This window comes from Amaranthus tricolor, chromosome 1 (genome assembly GCF_026212465.1).
Source record: "Amaranthus tricolor cultivar Red isolate AtriRed21 chromosome 1, ASM2621246v1, whole genome shotgun sequence".
In the NCBI taxonomy this organism is placed as follows: domain Eukaryota; kingdom Viridiplantae; phylum Streptophyta; class Magnoliopsida; order Caryophyllales; family Amaranthaceae; genus Amaranthus; species Amaranthus tricolor.
Genome location: NC_080047.1, coordinates 36,424,763 through 36,445,092, shown reverse-complemented (window position 1 = coordinate 36,445,092; position 20,330 = coordinate 36,424,763). Strand labels below are relative to the sequence as shown.

Genomic DNA, 20,330 nt, shown 5'->3' with positions numbered 1-20,330 from the left:
TGTATTATTTGAGAATTTGTCTTGAATTTTTGGTTGACTTCTTACCTTTATAACTCTTTAGTTAGGTCAAATACTCAAAAAAGTATTTAACAAATAAAATTCAAACCGTCCAAAGCTAACTTTTAAGCCAAACGTAAAAATTAAAGGTAGCCTTTTGTTTTATCTTTTACTTCCTCTGATTTCATTTGTTCTTCCTATTTACGTTTTGTATAGATCCTGCAATGCAAACTTAGAAGTCAATAATTTTGATTGTGAGTTTTCAAAAATTCTAAAAAGTTGATATTTTGAAAATATATATCAAGACGAATCTATTAAAATCTCACATGAATATGTTTTTTCATATAAATCGATGAGAAATCATAGTAAAAGTTTAACACTAATTGAGAGGAACATATGAAAATGAAGGGAGTATACATAGCTTTTTACACACTTATACTCTAACATCTAATCAGCAATTAAAAATTAATTTTTACCAAAAAAGCTCCATATGACAACTAAATTAAACAACTAACAAATCAATTAATATTTTCAAATATTCAAATTAATTAACAGATACAGCTAATAGCTCCCACCAAGTATGTACCATCTTTTAATCGGCCAGCTAGAACGGCTTGATCCCTGTCTAATTATTTTTAATTGGTTGAAAGATTTTACTTTAATTTGATCACACAAATTTGTTTTAGCCATATATAATATTTTACATTAACATTAATCCATAACCCTCTAAATTTTTGTTTAACATCCGTGACTATTAGAGATAAAAAGAGAATAAATAAGAATAAGTCACTATTCCATTGGACTACTATGTACTCCAAAAGTGAAAGGTGCTAACAAATTTAGTGTATTCTGTCCTACTTAAAAAACTAAGAGTAGTTATCATAACAACTGCTAACTGCGTGTCATATTGTCTCACTCATTAACCTCACTTTCTCACTGATTCTCTTCTCGATCATTACTTCCTTTTCTTTCACAACTTGCAATCTCTTTTCATCCTCCATTCATATCTTTCTATTATTACTATCTCAAATACGTGGAAAATCAATCATCAATAACCTTGCGTCCGTTTGGTTAACGGTACTAATTAAATGGTATGGTAATATAAATGATTTGTATTTTAAATTTTCATGTTATATACTCCCTTTATTTCCTAATGTTCTTCTCGTTTAGAATATTTTATTTTGGAGAGAGAAATTTGATTAAGAATTTTAAGACATATATAGATTATAAAATATATCCATGTAAGATTTAGATTCGTCTTAATGTATACTTTTTATTATATATTTTTTGTAATTTTTTATTATGCATATTTACATATATTAAAGCTCAAAATTTACTTTGAAAACTGTGCAAAAAGTAAATGTGAAGAACATTTAGAAACGGAGGGACTATAATGCTATTTCATGGTAATGAAAGTATGATTATAATATATTTTTTTTTTTACAATTTTTTATTACCACTTAATACCACATGTTCAAATGGTAACGCATTATAATGAATTTTATGAATAAAATAATATTGTTGAAGGTGAATAAGCATGACCATTAAATTTATCAAGACATACCTACCAAAATTACACTATCTTTTCACTAACATTGTTAATTAACATTTAATACTGATTACCAAATAGGGCCGTCAAACCACTTCTGATTTCTTTATCATTTCCACCCTTTCCTACGCAACTTTATCCTATAAATATCCCTCCCTTTTCCCCAAGTTTCCTCATCACACCCAAATTTCTAAATCAACAAAAAATAATGTCACGAAACTACTTTTTTCTTTTCTTTCTTTTCCTTTGTCTTATTCTAAGTGCAGAAGCCCGCGCCCCATTTGCTTGTGATCCAAGAAATGGGCTAACAAGGTCTATGCGCTTCTGTAAGGTCAACCTCCCGATTAAAGTAAGGGTTCAAGACCTTATCGGAAGGTTGAACTTACAAGAAAAAATAAGGTTGTTAGTAAATAATGCAGCGGGAGTGCCGAGATTTGGAATTCAAGGTTACGAGTGGTGGTCGGAGGCTCTACATGGAGTATCCGATGTGGGACCCGGAACCAAGTTCCAAGGGGCTTTCCCGGGCGCTACTAGTTTTCCTCAAGTCATCACCTCCGCAGCTTCTTTCAATGCCACTCTTTGGCAAGCTATTGGAGAGGTAAGATAATAAACACACAAAGAGAAAAAATAAAATAAAATTTGTGAATTTGTTTTGTTTCATATTAATGTTTTGGCAATATTATTATTATTATTATTATTATTATTATTATTATTATTATTATTATTATTATATGCGGGTTTCACGCTAGATATTTGTGATATATTTGTATATAATACTCTTTAAAGTTTTTTTTAGACAAGTATTTTTTATGGATTAAATGTTTTCTCGGGTTTTAAATTTATTAATGTTTTTAGTTGTTAGATAAAAAAGACATTTAGTATTTTCATCGGAAATCAATGTGTGTATGGTCTATTAGATTCAACTAAATGTCAAAGATGCATGCTTAATCAAAATTAAGTTGTACATGTTTGAGTAAAAGAAAGGTACAAGTTTTTGATTTGCATGTTCTTTGACTTAGACTATTTTCAATTTAAATTGTCTAACTCTGCTAAAAACTTTAGCTGATAGTTGAAACTACAAGATATGTCATAACATTAGTGTTATGCTTATCTGGATTTATAAGAAAATTCATTATCTCAATATTTGATTTTCTGAAAAAGCTAATATTGTCTGAAGATTACAATCTACCATTATCTCAATAATAAACATTGTAAATAAATATTAAAAAAATATAAAGTTTTTAAGTATGTTCACTAAAGAAATATTAATTAAGATAGATTATTTGTTTTGGTTATCAAATGAATAAGAGAATGTAGTAGTTGTAGCATTAAAACAAATACTATTAATTATAGTTAATGAGTGACTAAAGAATTTAGGGATGAAAAATGTTGCAAGTTGCAACATAGACACTCACGTAGTCACATTCACGTAATCCACAATTGGTAGCGGGTAGTTGTAGACTTATAGTGAAGAAAAATAGCGTCAGATATGACTGAAAAGTCATTCTAATGCTAAAAACAAATAACAAAAAAGCAGTGCTCGTGACTCATGGAAACTTGACAAACATTATTGAAGTTAACCAATAAATTACTCCCTCACTTTCTTACTTTCTTTAAGTTTGTAATAGAGAATGACACTTCTCTATTTTCAATAGCTAATTTGAAGGTATAATAGTGTAACATATTAGGAGTATCATTTTCTTTGGTATTTTATTCATTATCCTAACAATAAATTTACTTTATATTTTTTCAGTTTTTATTCACTGGCAATCAAATATATGTACTTTAACACTATTCATCAATATCACTTAACTTTCATATTGTTGTTAATCTATAAGTTAAAATATAGTAATATGAGATCTTGTTTGAATCGTTTCAATGTGAATTTAATTGATTTTTAGTTTTTATAATTTCTTGTTACATACAATTAGAGATATTAACGATTGAATTAATGTATCAAGACGTGTAAAAGTGTACTTGAGGGCAACTAAAAAAAATCAGAGAAAGTATATTCATAATGTCGGTTTTTTCCTTTTCATTTAAAAAAATAATTCTATATGCTCCACTAGTTAGCTTATTTTTTGTTGTACACTTCAGCCAATTAAAATCATGCAATATATTAAATATTTCATTTTTGATTGCCCAAAAAAACTTGATTTAGAATCACTTGATGGAAATATTTAAGTTACAATTTAAATAAAAAAGATCTCATATTTACAATGTCAATTTTGCCTTTACTTTTTAAAAAGTATATGCTTCTTCAAGATATTTTAGTCGTATAAAAATTTTGCACATCATATAATATCTTGCATGAACGTATGAGTGGCCAATTGGTACATTTACCATTTTTTTTATTTTTCCCGTTTAATTGTTTAATCATGGTCTAACAATTAATATTACTTGTTTTTTTTATTATATAATATTTAAAATTTCCAAGTAAAAGGAATAGGAGATGAAAAATATTTGAACAAGGGAATTTTGTCTTTTCCTAAGAATATATAGTCTATAAATTGAGAAAAGTGGAGAATAGAATGAAACAAATGTTTTATGGGCACCTTTAATTGGCGGAAATTGGCAAATAGTGACAGGCATGTGGGCTGAAGTTGTAATATAAATGATGCGTAGAGGATGGAAATAGCATGCTCAACTTATCCTTTTCTGTTCTTTATTTGTTTGTTGCTTTCGTTTTTTAATCCTTTATAATTATGTTGCCCCACCATATCATATGCATCAAATGCTATTATATTTCTTATGATTGAATCATCTTTAATCCTTTTCATTCTTATATACTTCTTTTGACATTTTAATAGTTACTACAGTTTTTATAGCAATTACTGTCAAGTGGGATTTTATTCTATTCGTCTTAATGCAAATTTTCATTATGTTAACTTTTTAGAATTTTTTATTATATAAAATTAAAGATATTAATGATTATAATCGTGTATTGAATAAAGTGAAAAACAGAAATGTAATAACAATTAAAAAACCAGAGAAAGTATTTGTAAAAATCTATTTTTTTGATGGCTTTTTACTCTTAATTAATTTTTAACTAACTTAATTTAATTATCTTGTTGGAACTAGAGGATTAGAAGGGTACTAAGCTTCTCTCGGCCCCATTAAGTGCATATAATTGGACATTAAGTTTTAAATTTGCAATTCTCATCAAAAGGGAACTTTATTGGTATTGATATCCAATAATAGTAGCAAGATGATAAACTCGAATGAGTATACATGTGTAGCATATATAATCTTTAAGCTTTTAGCTTTTTTTCGTTATAATATAGTAAAATATTTTTTTATTTTTCATAATTGTAAATGAATTAAACATTCATTTTCAAATAAATATTTCATTTCAAGTTGACTATAATCATGATTATCATTATCAGTCCAATGTCCCACATAAAATTAAAATTTAAAAGAAAAAAGATAGTGGAGCTATCATACCATAACCTCTCAAGGGAAAGGGCGGAAAAAATGCTCCTAAACTCTTAAAATAGCTATGTCAATCAATTTGAATAATGTTACCATTCATAAGTGTATTTCTCAAGTAAATGCATACTAGTAGCCTTCTATGTGAATTAATTACTACCTTCTGTCTCTCTTATTTAGTACTCCTTCCGAACCATTATAGATGTCTTATTTGCTTGGGCACGGTTATTAAAAATGATGTGGGATCCATTAAAAAGGGTAAACAGTGAAGGGTAAGTAGTGAAGAGTAGTTGGATAAGTAAGTTATATGGGGGTATATTCGTATTTACTTGTGTGAACTAATGATATTCAGGTAAAAAAAGATTGACAAAAATAGAAATGGGACAACTAAAAAGATTTTGCCAAATAAGAAAATGGGACATCTATAATGGTTCGGAGGGAGTATTATTTTTAATTTTAGATTGTCGATTTCTATCATTTTGCGTCATTTCTATATATAGAGAATGACCCATTACTTTCTTTTAATCTCATTTGTATATTTTAACTTATTTTTATTTATTTCATCCATATAATTTATTCACTCTATTCATTTATTACTAAGTATCAACATTTTTCTTAAAAATTTTGCAACTAATTAAAAGTGAGAGAGCAGTAGATTTTAAGACAAAGTAATATTAAAAGAAGAATATAAGAAGAGTACAAATAATGATTTGAGGTTAGAATTGAATTGTATTTAAAATGAAACAGGTGGTATCAGATGAAGCAAGAGCAATGTATAATGGAGGAACAGCAGGATTAACATATTGGAGTCCAAATGTGAATATATTTAGAGACCCAAGATGGGGAAGAGGCCAAGAAACTCCTGGTGAGGACCCTTTTTTAGCTGCCAAATATGCTTCTAGTTATGTTCAAGGTCTTCAAGGTCATTACAATAAGAACAGGTTAAAGGTTGCTGCTTGTTGCAAGCATTATACTGCTTATGATCTTGATAATTGGAATGGCATTGATCGTTACCACTTTAATGCTCGAGTAAGTCCTTTTTATGTATCCACTTAATACTCTTCTTTTTTTATTTTATTACTTTGATTTTTCTTTTTCTTTTTCTTTTCTATTTTTGATTGTTTTTTAATATATAGGCCCTCCGTTCTCTAATAAAGTTCCTACAACAAATATTTACGGGAATTAAGCAACACTACTCGTAGTCAATGACATAGTCAAAATAGAACAGCCATTGAGCCCCATTCATCATTGGTAGACGACTTATACAATTTGATAAAGTTACGTAAGATGCTTTCTTAGTTTCAAATTAGTGATAACGTTTGCTTTTTTATGCAGTTAATGTATAATTTAATTCTTAATATCTTTAATAATGTATAATAAAAAATTATAAAAATTTAATATTAATAATCTTTACATTGAGACGAATCAAATACAATCTCTCTTGACTATATTTTAACTTATAGATTAAAAATTAATAACAAATAAAAAATAATAGATAAATGTTACAAGTAATTTAGAACGTAGGAAGTAGTACATACTATTACTTGAAACATACTTCAACTTCCCAAGAAATGGATTAGAAAATTGCTACGTTGGTGATGTGGAAGTGAGAACGAAAAGTTAAAGAATTAATGTAAAGTGTAATACCTCAAAATAAATGATGGGACTTAAAAGCATGAGGATATGCAAGTCGCAACATGGATAATAATCTTCATAATTTTGCTAATCTTATCTACAATTCTTCCACGCAACAATATTCATACCTTCAATTCCTAGTCTCCCTTATTTTATATAACTTGAAAAAGCTGAATCGATTTATCTGATAATCGATATTAAATGGTGAAAATATTAATAAATAGTTAGTGTAATTTTAAAAGAAATATCTCTTAATAAATTTAATAGTCATGCTTATTTTGGTATAACGTATAATCTCATTTTCTTTACAAAATTCTTCCAATGCATTACCGTTGAAAATATGATACTAGGTTGTAATAAAAAACTTGAACAAAAAAACTTTCAGGCAATTTCACGTGTTAACCTTGAGTTGTCGGCTTTTCCATGTGGTAGGCAAATATTTTTTTCAATCCACATGATGACCTTAAGGTTCCAACGTTTCTACATGGTAGACAAAAGAAAAGTGTTTTTGGTAACTTTACGCTATTTTCCCAAACATAATGACCTTTTTTTTTCAAAAAATAGACGTCGTAATCACCTAATTCATTGGCCACATATTTCGAAATCCAGTCGAAATTGAATACTTAATTTAACTAAAAATTTAACATTTTGTTTAGCAAATGAAAGAGTTAGAAGCTCAGTGTCACCATGTAGATTTATTGTCTACCTGCATGTGGAAAAACTAAAAACTCAAGGTCACTATATGGAATTTCCTAAAACTTTTTATAATCAAACTTTCATTATAATTTATAATGAAAATATGTAATCATGATACATATTACAGAAATGTTCGTAAACTACTAATTATTCTCATTACCATTAATTATTACTGATTACTAAATTGTTAGTTGCAAAATGAATGTAACAATGAGTATATTAACTTTGAAAATTTAAAATCATGATAATCATTTATCGTAGCAGATACATGATTGAACCTGTTAAACCAATTGATTAGACATAAGTATAAGGAACTACGACTATATTATTATCAACTTTCGTATACAACTTTTTCTTTATGATTGGTCAACGAGGGCAATGTTTCTAATAACAATCTAATCATCTTGATAAATCTTCATTGACAATATTAATTTAATATTTGCTTATTTGATTTTGATATATGATGCCTATAATAATATACTCCTATCTCTCACTCAATTTCCCACATTTTTTTATATATTATTTTGTCTAAATAAATTTTCTTTAATTTTATTTTGGAATATAACCCAATTATTTTACTCTCTATATTTTCCTTTTTATTTCTAAATATTCAATTAATTTAACTTATTTTACCTAAATTCTTAATCTCTGTGTTAGCCAAAAAGCAACTGGGCAAAACGGCCAAAACGAAATAGTATATTTATAAATTATTCATCATCATAATCATACCTAGTGTATCTTTATAAATGTGATATACTAAATTACTTCAAATTACTTATTGGAAATCAATATTTTTTTATTTATTATTTAAACAATAAAAATAACAATCTAAATGGGGGCGGGTGGATAGGTGAGTAAGCAAGACTTGGAGGACACATACAATGTGCCCTTTAAAGCATGTGTAGAAGAAGGACAAGTTGCTAGTGTCATGTGTTCCTACAACCAAGTTAATGGCAAGCCTACTTGTGCTGATGTTGATCTACTACGTAACACTATTCGTGGCCAGTGGCGCCTTAATGGGTACACTATACACTATTTTCCTTTATAAGTTTCAATCATTATTTATTATCTTCTTTTAACCAATTATGTACTCCTTTCTTAAATATTGATTTTTTAATTTTGGGTTAGGTATATTGTATCGGATTGTGACTCAGTTGGTGTAATGTACGATTCTCAACATTACACTCGCACACCGGAGGAAGCAGCTGCGGACACTATCAAAGCGGGTTAGCTTTATATTCGATTTAATATATTATTTTCTTTTGGGAAATTTGCAAAGAAATACCTTTTAAAATCCTTTTTTTTTTTGTAAAGAAACACCTTTTATAATTTTTGTTGTAAAACAACACTTTTTAAGAGACTTTTTTTTAAAATAAACACTTTAATTCAATTTCCGGTGACTTTTGTGTAATTTCCGGTGTTAACTATGCCTGTTGACCTCCAAAAATTTAAAAAGATTAATTTTTTTTATATTTTTATTATTATTATTATTTATTTTTATTATTATTATTATTATTATTATTATTATTATTATTATTTTATTTTTATTTTTTTTTAAAATTTTTTTTTATTATTATAGTTGTTTTTTTAATTTTATTTTTATTTTTAATATTATTATTATTATTTTTTAATTATTATTATTGTTATTTTATATTTTTTACTTTTTTTTTTTATTATTATTATTATTATTATTATTATTATTATTATTATTATTATTATTATTAATTTTTTTTAAATTTTTTTTAAATTATAATAAAAATAAAAATTAAAAAAAATAATATTAATAATAAAAATAAAAATAAAAATAAAAACAAAAACAAAAAAAAATTTTAAAAGTTTTTTTAAAAAAAAATTAATAATAATAATAATAATAATAATAATAATAATAATAATAATAATAATAATAATAATAATAATAATAATAATAATAATATAAAAAATAAATATTAATAATAAAAATATAAAAATATAAAAAAAAATTAATCTTTTTAAATTTTTGGAGGTCAACAGGCATAGTCAACGCCGGAAATTACACAAAAGCCACCGGAAATTGAATTAAGGTGTCTATTTTAAAAAAAAGTCTCTTAAAAGGTATTTTTTTACAAAAAAAAATTATAAAAGATGTTTCTTTACAAAAAAGGGGTTTTAAAAGGTGTTTCTTTGCAAATTTCCCTTTTCTTTTTAGCTGATTGTTATTGAAATCTTTGCTCACAAAAATGTTAGTAATTGGAATTTTATTTTCCATCCTACTTCCATGAAAAACTGAATTTCCATGTTACCGTCCACGTAGAATGGGCTGGAAGAATTTTTTTACCAAACTGCCATCTGAGAAAGCGATTTGATTGTATTTAAAATCAAATGACTTTCTTAGATGGTGATTTGCTATAGACAATATTTTTTAAAAAAATAAGAAAAACAAACTGCCATCTCAGATGACAGTTTGCTCTTTCACAGATATTCATTATACGAGTGATTTGGTTATTAATAAAAATTATAAAAAAGAAAAATCAGCCAAACAAAACTGCTATCTGAGATAGCGGTTTGGATTAAATACCAAAACGCTATCTCAAGTAGCGATGTTATCTCGCAAACTTTAACAGTATTGAGGGAAAGTCTGTTGTAATTGGACATTTAAAAGTATATTGATTTTTCTCTAATAACCCAATACATTTGTTTGTGAATACATAACTTTTTCTTTAAATTCAGGTTTAGACTTGGACTGTGGGCCCTTTTTAGCAGTGCACACCGAAGGGGCAATAACGAAAGGACTATTGACAGAAGCTGATGTAAACCAGGCCTTGACCAACACCATAACTGTCCAAATGAGACTAGGAATGTTTGATGGTGAACCATCAGCTCAACCATTTGGAAACTTGGGCCCAAAAGATGTTTGCACTCCAGCCCATCAAGATCTGGCCCTTCAGACAGCTCATCAAGGAATAGTTCTTCTCCAAAACAGGCCTGGATCACTGCCGTTGTCCGCAGACCAACATCCTACTATTGCTGTTATTGGGCCTAATGCTGATGCTACCGTTACCATGATCGGAAACTACGCCGGTAAGTTTTTACATAAATGCTTGTGTGAGACGGTTTTATCGTGAGATAATTTTTATACATGGGCTGAATTAGCCCAACTAACATAATTATTATCTCTTATTATTTACACAAATTAACATGAAAAGAAGTATTTCAATTAGTACCATTAGCATCATAAATTTTGCCCAATAAGTAACGGTTTTCCTCACCATACATCACTATCACCATTTTAAATGCAACCAAATTTTTTATTCAACTAGTCTCTTGAGAGACGTATCTCAAGTCTAACCCACTAAAGATTAATGTCTACTTACCGTATTCCTAATGCCTACTTGTATTATCTTTAATGCTTACTTACCGTATCCTTAATGCCTACTTTCAATATCTTAAATGTTTACTTACATCATTCTTAATGGCTACTTACAATATTTAAAAAACTATATAATAAGTCGGCCCAATTAGAGATAGTCTCTCAAAGAGACCGTCTCTCACAAGAATTTATGATATTTATAAGACCTAGTGCATTTTTAATATTTGACCCCTCATATTCTTTTTATGTTAAATCCTTCTACAAGTTGCTTTATTTTATTTTAAAATACAAAAAATTTACTATGTATCCTATAGTGCATGAGGCTTCCTAATTTTTGGGTTAATTTGTAAAGTCGAGTATGTTGCACATGTCGTCAGGGGCGGAACCAGAAAATAGACGAGGGATGTCGATAATTGAAAAAAAAATTAAATCAATTGCGTTAAAAATTACATTAAACAAGAATTGATTAAGGTAATTGTCCACGCCGAGTTTTCATATTCTGAAAACGGCGCATAATATCATCATTTGACAAATTTTTAAACAAATCACATTCAAAATAAGTTACAACAGTATCATTTAAAAACTCATCAGATATCTTATTGCGCTACTCAGTTTTGATAATCTCATTGCTGAAAACACTCTTTCAACTGTTGCTGTAGATACTGGAAAAATAAACGCCAACTTCAAAAGCTTATAAAAATATGGGCAAGACTTATACAAACCAGATTGAACTAATGTTTTGGAGAATTCACCAAGAGTACTTAAGCTTGAAAACCGCTCATCGGTAGAGAAATTATCAATAAAAGTATCCAACTCAAAACTAAGACAATCTAAGGCAAAATAATCAAAATCATCCGGATACAACTTTGCCATTTTGAATACCTTCTCTTTGTTGTAATCAGAAAATAAACTAGCAGGATTCAAACAACCAACTCCAATAAGTAAATCTGTACTAATCTCAGGAAAGTGACAATCAAGTTCTTGCATTTGCATATCAATAATCGTGTAGAAAACATTAACACGATAATAGTGCTCATTTATCACATCTGAGAGTCTGCGTTTCGACTTTCCTCGAGCACGTAAAGGGGCTAACTCATACATTTTAGGAATATCAATGTCATGTTGTACACAAAAAGATTTCACTTCACTCATCATAGATTCCCATCTTTCATCCCTAGTCTTTTGAAATCGCCTCTTAGTAGTACTAATCAAGGACATAGCATTTACAACGTCATGATCTCTTCTTTGCAAAGATAGACTTAGTTCATTAGAGATCCCTAATACTAATTTCATTAAATAAATCATGAAAGCAAAATCAAAAATTTGTATGCCATCCAAAATAGCTTGAGTTCTAGCTATATCATCATCTCCGGCAACTACAAGAGCATCAAGCACATTAACTTTGGAGAAAACATTTGAATGAAATTGGAGAAAGTTTTAAAATTAGAACCCCAACGAGTATCCCCAGGTCTTTGAAGACCAACTTCTTAATTTAAACCCTTTCCAGTTAATAGCTCATCTTCAGATAAGGCTTTTTCAACCATCTCAGCTTGTTTTTGTCAAAACTCATCTCTACGTTTATAAGAAACAGCAATAGTATTCAATACAAGATTGGTTAAATCAATAAGACGCTCAACATCAACATGTTTGTGTGCAACCTTAAGAAGAGTCAATTGAAGTTGGTGAGCAAAACAGTGTACATAATGTGCAAATAAACAATCATTCTGGATTAAAGTCCTTAGCCCATTAATATGACCTCGCATGTTGCTTGCTCCATCATAACCTTGCCCCCTTATATGAGATGGACTCAAAGACAACTGAGCAAGCATAGAATATATTGTTCCTTTGAGTGACTCAGCAGTAGTGCTAGTAACATGGGCAAGACCAACTAAACGCTCCATCACAAAACCCCTTTTATCAACATATCTCAAAACAAGAGCCACTTGTTACTTACAAGAGACATCACGGGATTCATCGTCTAAGATAGCAAAATAATCATCCCCAAGTTCCTCAAGAATAGCGTTAATGGTCTCTTTATAACAAGCATTGGCAATATCTTTTTGGATCAAAGGAGATGTCATTTGATTATTACCAGGAGCATTTTTTAAAACTACATTACCAACACTTTCATTCTTTTTGGCAAAAAACTCTAAGAAAGTAAGAAAATTACCTTTCTTACTAGATGTTTCACTTTCATCATGACCTCAAAAAGGTAATCCTGAATAGAAAATTAATCTAGCACTATCCACGGATGCATTCAAACGATTTCAATATTCAACTTTAGCTTGATCTGATTGTTTGTGAAAAGCAACTTGTATGGATTGCTTTTGCATCATAAGATTTTCACATCTTTTCACACATTGATTATGAATACTATTCGGTTCCCCAATATGTTTATCAGATCTTTTGATATTATTCCAAGTCTCAAACCTTTACTAATGAATGTGTCTCCTCCATAGTGACTTGCAATTTCACTTTTAGTTGCAAACAAATAACAACACAAGCAATAACAAGCATCATTCTTAAGACTATATTCTAACCAATTAGAATACTTATCATACCAAGACTTGTTAAATCGACGTGCGTATCCAGACAATATAGTTTGGGGATAAGTATCATGTGGGGGTTGATAGGGACCTCTTTGACTATAAGCTCTTCTTACCTCATTGCGATCATTCACATCATAATTTGAAATTGGCCATCTATCAGCAGGATCAGAGGGAAGAACACTTACATCAATTCTACGTTTTTGAGTAGAAGGGGTATGTTGTTGATGCGATCTAGCTTCCTCTTGGGGGAGTTGGTGAATTTTAGAATCTTAAACTAGTATTGACAATCGACAACCAAAAGATAATTTTTTAAAATACCTATCCATTTGAACTGTAATAACATGATCAAATAGATCAATCACAAATTCACGCTTGAACTTTTAAACTAAATTACTAAAATACTAAATAACTAATAAATCACAATTATAAAACCTTTAAAGTTTAAACTATCTAAATAATTAATCGAAATTATCAATTGCTATTTGTTAAATAAGTAATTGCTAAGAAAATTTAAAAAAAAAATTTTAAAAAAACCCTAATTTTTTAAAAGCCCTAAATTTACCTAATCATTATTAAGAAAATTATAAAACTAAAAACTCTAATTTATCTAATTAGATAAACATATAAATATAAAAGCCCTAATTTCTAAACAAATAGATAAATTTATAAACTCATAAATAAATTGATTAGAGATAAACAAATTACAAATAGAATTAAGAATTAAAAAGGATAAACTTGAAAGCCCTAATTTATTTACCTAGTCCACTGATTGCCGCCGGTGTCTGATTGAGTCAAGATGGCCGGCGCTGCTGCAACAGGCCTACAGTGCAACTCGGCTACGGGCGGTTGTTGCTTCTTGAATATCGTTATTCGTTAGTTCAGTGTTCAAATGGGAGGGAAGTTAACTTTGGTTCTTTGGATTTTGAAATTGAAATAGTGGGTGGGAAAATGGCAGAGAAAAATACTGATATTTTTTACAAAAGGAATTAATGATAGTCAGCTAGCATGGGAATGTGGGCCAGGATATATTATTATGAAAATCAGAAAAAGCCAAAATAAATTAAGTTAGAGAGGTTTGAACTTGTGATCTCTTGGTTAAAAGTCCATTCCTTCACCAACTTAGCCAACATGACCTATAATACTAATTTTTTTCTCAAAATTTAAGTGATGTCAGTTGACATCGTTGACCCCCCATTAGATCTGCCTCTGCATGCTGTCAACCTTCCTTAAGTACTCTCTCTATCCCTTTGCAATTGCGATAAAGGGTGTTGGCACAAACATTATCAATGTGTTGAAAACATTTAAATTGTATGGATAAGATTATAATAACATAAATGTTTGATGAGAACTAATTAAAGTGGTGGGGCATTTTCATAAAGTAAAAAGTTACAAAATTAAAAGATAGTGAGGGTGTTTGGCAATTGGCTGTTAGCTGTTGGCTGTTGGCTTTTTAGGTTGGTTTGTTTGACCAGTTGGAAGTGTTGGCGGTTTTTGTTGGCTTTTAAGCTAGCTGAAAATGCCAGCATTTTATGACGATATTTAATAAAATTATGTATTGACTGTTGGCTGTTTTTTAGAGAAAAAGTGAGCCCAACAAGCCAATAGGCTAACAAAAAGAGTTAGCTGGAGAACTTTTTAATATTGGTTTAAAAGCGAGCTTTACAGCTGGCTTTTTACCAAACAGTTTTTTTAGATGTTTGACAAATCAACAAAACAAAAGTCAAAAGCCAACCAAAAAACCAATGAAAAAGCTACGAATCAAACACCCCCTAACTAAAAAGAAAAGTGTGACAAACTCAAAGAAACAGAACTACAAAAATTTAATAAAATTGTGAAATAAAAACATTGTGGTTGATGTAATTTTAGGTGTGGCATGTGGATACACATCTCCATTGCAAGGCATATCAAGATACGCAAAAACAATACATGAAGCAGGATGCATAGGTGTAGCTTGCAATAGCAACCAACAATTTGGGGCAGCAATATCAGCAGCAACCCACGCGGATGCAACAGTATTAGTAATGGGCCTGGACCAATCTATTGAGGCCGAAGCCCTAGACAGAAAGTCTGTTCTTTTACCGGGCCACCAACAAGAATTGATTTCAAGGGTGGCCATGGCTTCTAGAGGCCCAACTATTTTGGTTTTGATGTGTGGTGGGCCTGTTGATGTATCCTTTGCTAAAAATGACCCAAAGATAAGTGCCATTTTGTGGATAGGTTATCCTGGTCAAGCAGGTGGTACTGCTATTGCTGATGTCCTCTTTGGTACCACTAATCCAGGTTAGTTTTACTAATTCCATTTTTGTGGGGCGTAATTTTATAATGATTGACTTTTAAAACCAAATCATTAATAGACCGTTTTGTAGGTAGTAATTAACGGTGGTTAGGGGTGTTCCAATTCGGGTACCTAAAATTGTGACCCGGATCCGACCAGGTTAAACCGGATATCCTGATTTTGGATACCCGATTTTGATTGTTTCCTAAAAATTGTGTTTTTTTTCCTTATTTCTTTTAACATTTTTTTCTTTATTTTTTTATATACCGGGTCGCTAACATGATTTTTTTAAGAAAAAATTGTGTTTTTTTTTAAATTGGAGCTAAATTATGCAAAATATTAATGTATTTTGAAATACGCCGTTTGAAATATTATTTAAGGACAATAATAGAATATAATTTAACACATTACTTTGAATTTTAACACATTTAATTTTTGTTAGGGTTAAATGATTATAATATATTAATTATATTAGATATATTAAGAATAAGCATAATTATTTTTTTTTTAAATATCAGAAAACCGAATACCGAGTACCCGGTTTTACTAAAATCGATATCCGGATCCAACCCAAATACCCGGTTTATAAACCGAATACCTGGTCCGAGATGCCTGATTTTGACAAACCAGGTTAATTATCCGATTTTGTAAACCGGATACCGGATAATCCGGGTCGGGTTTTACAAACCGGGTTTTTTTGAACACCCCTAACGGTGGTTATGAAAATGAAAAATTAGTGTAATTTTAGTTGAAAATTTCTTAGCTACCTTGATGGTCATGCTTGTCCAACTCCAATCAATTTTTTTTCTTCATGGGAATGATATAGAACAAAAAAACTTTTTTTGATCGAAGTTTTATTATCATGGGAATGATATATAACTTTTGATAAATTTTACACTATAAATTATTTTCATTACCACTATTTAGTACAACTAATCAAATGGACCATAAAATTAATGCAATCAGCAGCTAATTATATTTTTCTTACGAGGTCTCCAGAATTATTATTTATAATAATAAGACAAAATCAAGAAAATGTAGGGGTCATGGTAGTCAAGATGAAAAAATTTTAAAAACTTTTCCTTTGAGTATAAGTATAATTTATAATTTATGTTGATGCTGAAAAGCTCTCACACCTATTACTCTGTCTGCCAATGACTATAGCAACATAATCTCAGCTATTGATTATTATATTATAAAATTGAAGCTATAAAATTTTTAATAAATTAAAAAAAGTTAAAGATAATATAATATTCAAAAATAAAAATTGATCTCTAAATATAATCTATAGTTTAACTTTAACACAAAGTAATAAATATTGATTAGTAATTGTCAATAATTTTAAATTTTATACTAAAGTTTTGTAAATAAATAAATATTTGTACAATCTTACTATAGTAGTTTGGTTTAAAAAGATACTGTGAGTCTTGTATGAGACCGTCTCACTGTGAGTTTGGTCCATGCAAAAGGCTCATTAGTAATAAAAAAAAACTAAAAAAATAAAAACTGAATTTTCATTTGAAGAAAATTTATTTTTTTAAAAATAATTTGGCTGACCTATTAAAGTTATCTCATAGTAAGATAGCCTCAGCAGAGAATTTGTGATAGTAAATTACCATTTTTTCCATTTTTAAACTTTCAATAATTATGTTGAATTCTATATGTTTAATTTTATTTTTAGGAGGAAAGCTTCCAATGACATGGTATCCACAAGACTATGTATCAAAAATCTCAATGGCAGACCTTGCAATGCGGGCCAACCCAGCAAGAGGTTATCCGGGCCGAACATACCGTTTCTATAAAGGGCCCGTTGTATTCCCATTTGGATTTGGGTTAAGTTACACTAGCTTTACTCACTCTTTGGCACAAGCACCAACAAAAATGATGTTAGCCCTTAAAAACCAAATTCCTAATACAAATATTTCTAAATTGCACACAAACAATGCCATAAGGGTGTTACACACAAATTGTGACTCTACACCTTCCCTAAGCCTCCACATTGATGTAACGAATATGGGTAAGATGGACGGGTCCCACACCGTCCTCGTGTACTCGACCCCACCCAATGGGGCCCAGTCAACTGAGAAGCACCTCATTGGGTTCGAGAAAGTCCACGTGTCGGCGGGTTCGCAGCAACGAGTTAGGATGAATTTACACGTTTGCAAGCATCTTAGTAGGGCAGATGAATTTGGGATTAGAAGAATCTCAATGGGTGAACATATAATTCACATTGGGTATGATCTCAAACATCAGATTTCTGTTCAAGTTGATTTAGGAAATTGATTAAGATCTTATATGGTAATTTTAAGGCTAGTAGGAAATTATATATTTTTAAAGTTTGCCACAAGCTAAGTGTTGATAAACTAATTAAGGTGAAGTACCTGGTGCTATACATAGAATCATTATTCAGAAGTATACAGAAAATGTGATTTTTAGTTTGGTTTGCTTTGTTTGATAACAATTTGAAAATAACTAATTGGAATGATGCTTTAAATTATTCAAGGAGTATCTTACAGAGTTACAAGTCTGTAGTTTATAGAGAGAGGTGTTAGCTAAATCATCCAATTGATATCTAAACTTATCACGTTGTACTACGATGACAGTGTAGATATAAACTAATAGTAGAACGACCCTTTTTTACGCATGAGTAATTGTAAACTGATTTCAATTGCAACTTCATCCCCCAAACATGTAATTCATCTACTGATTCTAATTGTCTATCTATAATAAATCTGGTTGAATAATCTATATCGTCACATAAGTTTTTAAACCTATTTTACATATATTAATAAGGAAGATTTAAATAAAAAAATTAATAATCCAAGGAATATAAAAAATAATAAAAAATACAGATAGTAATCGCACAAAATACGTGACTTAAACTGGGTTTAATTGACCTAGGCCCAATTGAACGTTTTGTGCAACTTCCAATTGTCTTTTTTTTTCATTCAATTTATCACGAAAATTGATGTACCAGTTGAAATCAATATTTACCGAATCGGTTTGGTGATCAATTTTATCATTCATATTGTTTTCATGTTGAATTTTAGTTAAGAGCGTTTTTTAAAGAGAAACTAGAGAGAAGTATGAAATAAGTTATGACAATATTACAGATTCAATTTATGAAAAATAACAACAAAATGAAAAAGGTAGCGCCAAATAATATATCCCATAAAAATTTCAGAAATCATATAATCATAATATTATTGGTTTATTATAAGAGATAATATGCAATTTAACGTGTCTTTTAGAACAAAAGAAATATTATTATTGGCAAAGTATTTTGAAGTATCCTTAGAATTTACTCCTGTTTAATTCCTCAACACAAAAACTTTATCGGCTTGTCTTTTATGAGACAGTCCCATATAATTGGTCCATTTTTTAATTGATTACTTAAAGATCATAAGTGATCGTTTTAAGGGTATGAGTAATCACTCTAAGACTAAAAATAGTGATTATTTTAAAATTATAAGTGATCGCTTTAACGTTATAATTAATCACTTTAAGACAAAAAATATGTATCGGACCAGCCCAATACAAATTGTCTCACCATAAAACCATCTTGATTAAGAATTAGTGAAACTTTATATACACCTAGAGCTGTTGAAATGTGACCCGACCCGAAAATCCAACCCGAAACCGAAAGTTATCCGACTCGAAAATGCGTATCTTTTTTAGATTTATTGAACCGACACTACCCGAACCGATTGACAACCGAAAATGGGAAACTGAATTCGAACTGCGACCGATTTTTATGACCGACATGTAACCGTTAACTGAAATTACTCGAACCTAATAGTGACCGAACTGAGTCCTATCCGACCCGTATCATGCTCGAAACCGAACTCAACCTGGCTATAACCAACTTAACCCGAACCAATTTTAATCGAACTGTTGTAAACATGAACCAATTTCTAACATAGAAGTATGATCAACTCATATTCAATCATCTAATTAGTTAATCTCATAAAGCGATAGGTATTTCATAAATTAAATTTTAAAAATACATGATTTAATATATTTAGAGTAAATAATCAATGATTAATGTCTAATAAACTATTTTTAATCAAATTGGATGAAAAATAATAGAACATTAATTTTAATTTACAGTCAAACAAGTAAAAGTAAGAAAGTAATAATTACTTATTGATTTGCATTTTAACTATTTCCCTTAAGTAAAGAGAATATTGTCATGAATTAAAAAATGACTAGCAACTTAATGTGACATTGACTCGATCGATAGTAATTAGTAACTCGTAGCCGAAATCTACTTGAAAAAAAATATCCGGATCCGATCTGTACCCGATAAAACCGAACCAATTGTTAACCGATAACAATCCGAGACCGATTGACACTCGACTCAAACTTCAACCGACACCGAACTGATGCAAACGCTATAGCTCGAATAACTAATCTTTAACCAAACCATGACTAACCGACTCGACCCGAATGTGACCCGCCGTAACACGCATCTGATTAATAACCGATCCGAAATTCAATCAAACCGAATGACACCCGTCCAAAACCGACCAGATCACCCGAATAAGCACCTCTATATACACCTAACTAATCATTAAAGAGTGCATAAAAGTAAGTGTTGAGTCCATAGAGAAAATGGGATTAACAGATCATTGAGACAAATGATCAGCGGCGGCTTAGTGACATGCGGGGAAATTTAAACAAAATATTAAAGGGAGTTATCAAACAAAATTGAATTCGATCAAAATATGGCCAATCAATACAATCAAAGGTCATAATGTAAATTTTTAATCAAAGTAAAACTCAACGCTCTTTTAACGCTTTAAAATCATTCATAATCTTATTGACACTATATGTCTTTGCTTTTTGTCTCTC

General features: G+C 29.7%; 1 protein-coding gene across 3 annotated transcripts; it reads left to right on the top strand.

The window, feature by feature from the left end:
• The first annotated feature begins 1,723 nt into the window (after nt 1–1,723).
• Nucleotides 1,724–18,158, top strand: LOC130820355 (beta-D-xylosidase 1-like). 3 transcript variants are annotated; one of them, XM_057685716.1, is made up of 8 exons: nt 2,007–2,144; nt 5,723–5,840; nt 5,917–6,004; nt 8,157–8,326; nt 8,435–8,532; nt 10,013–10,363; nt 15,068–15,481; nt 17,158–18,154. In XM_057685716.1, exons 2-8 carry the CDS (start codon nt 5,815–5,817, stop codon nt 17,757–17,759), a joined length of 1,749 nt encoding a protein of 582 aa, XP_057541699.1. In that variant the 5' UTR covers nt 2,007–2,144; nt 5,723–5,814; the 3' UTR covers nt 17,760–18,154. The 3 variants fall into 3 exon arrangements, with proteins under 3 accessions (XP_057541682.1, XP_057541690.1, XP_057541699.1); XM_057685699.1 differs by having other exon boundaries at nt 1,724–2,144; nt 5,723–6,004; nt 17,158–18,151; XM_057685707.1 differs by lacking the exon at nt 15,068–15,481 and having other exon boundaries at nt 1,724–2,144; nt 5,723–6,004; nt 17,158–18,158.
• The last annotated feature ends 2,172 nt before the right edge of the window (nt 18,159–20,330 follow it).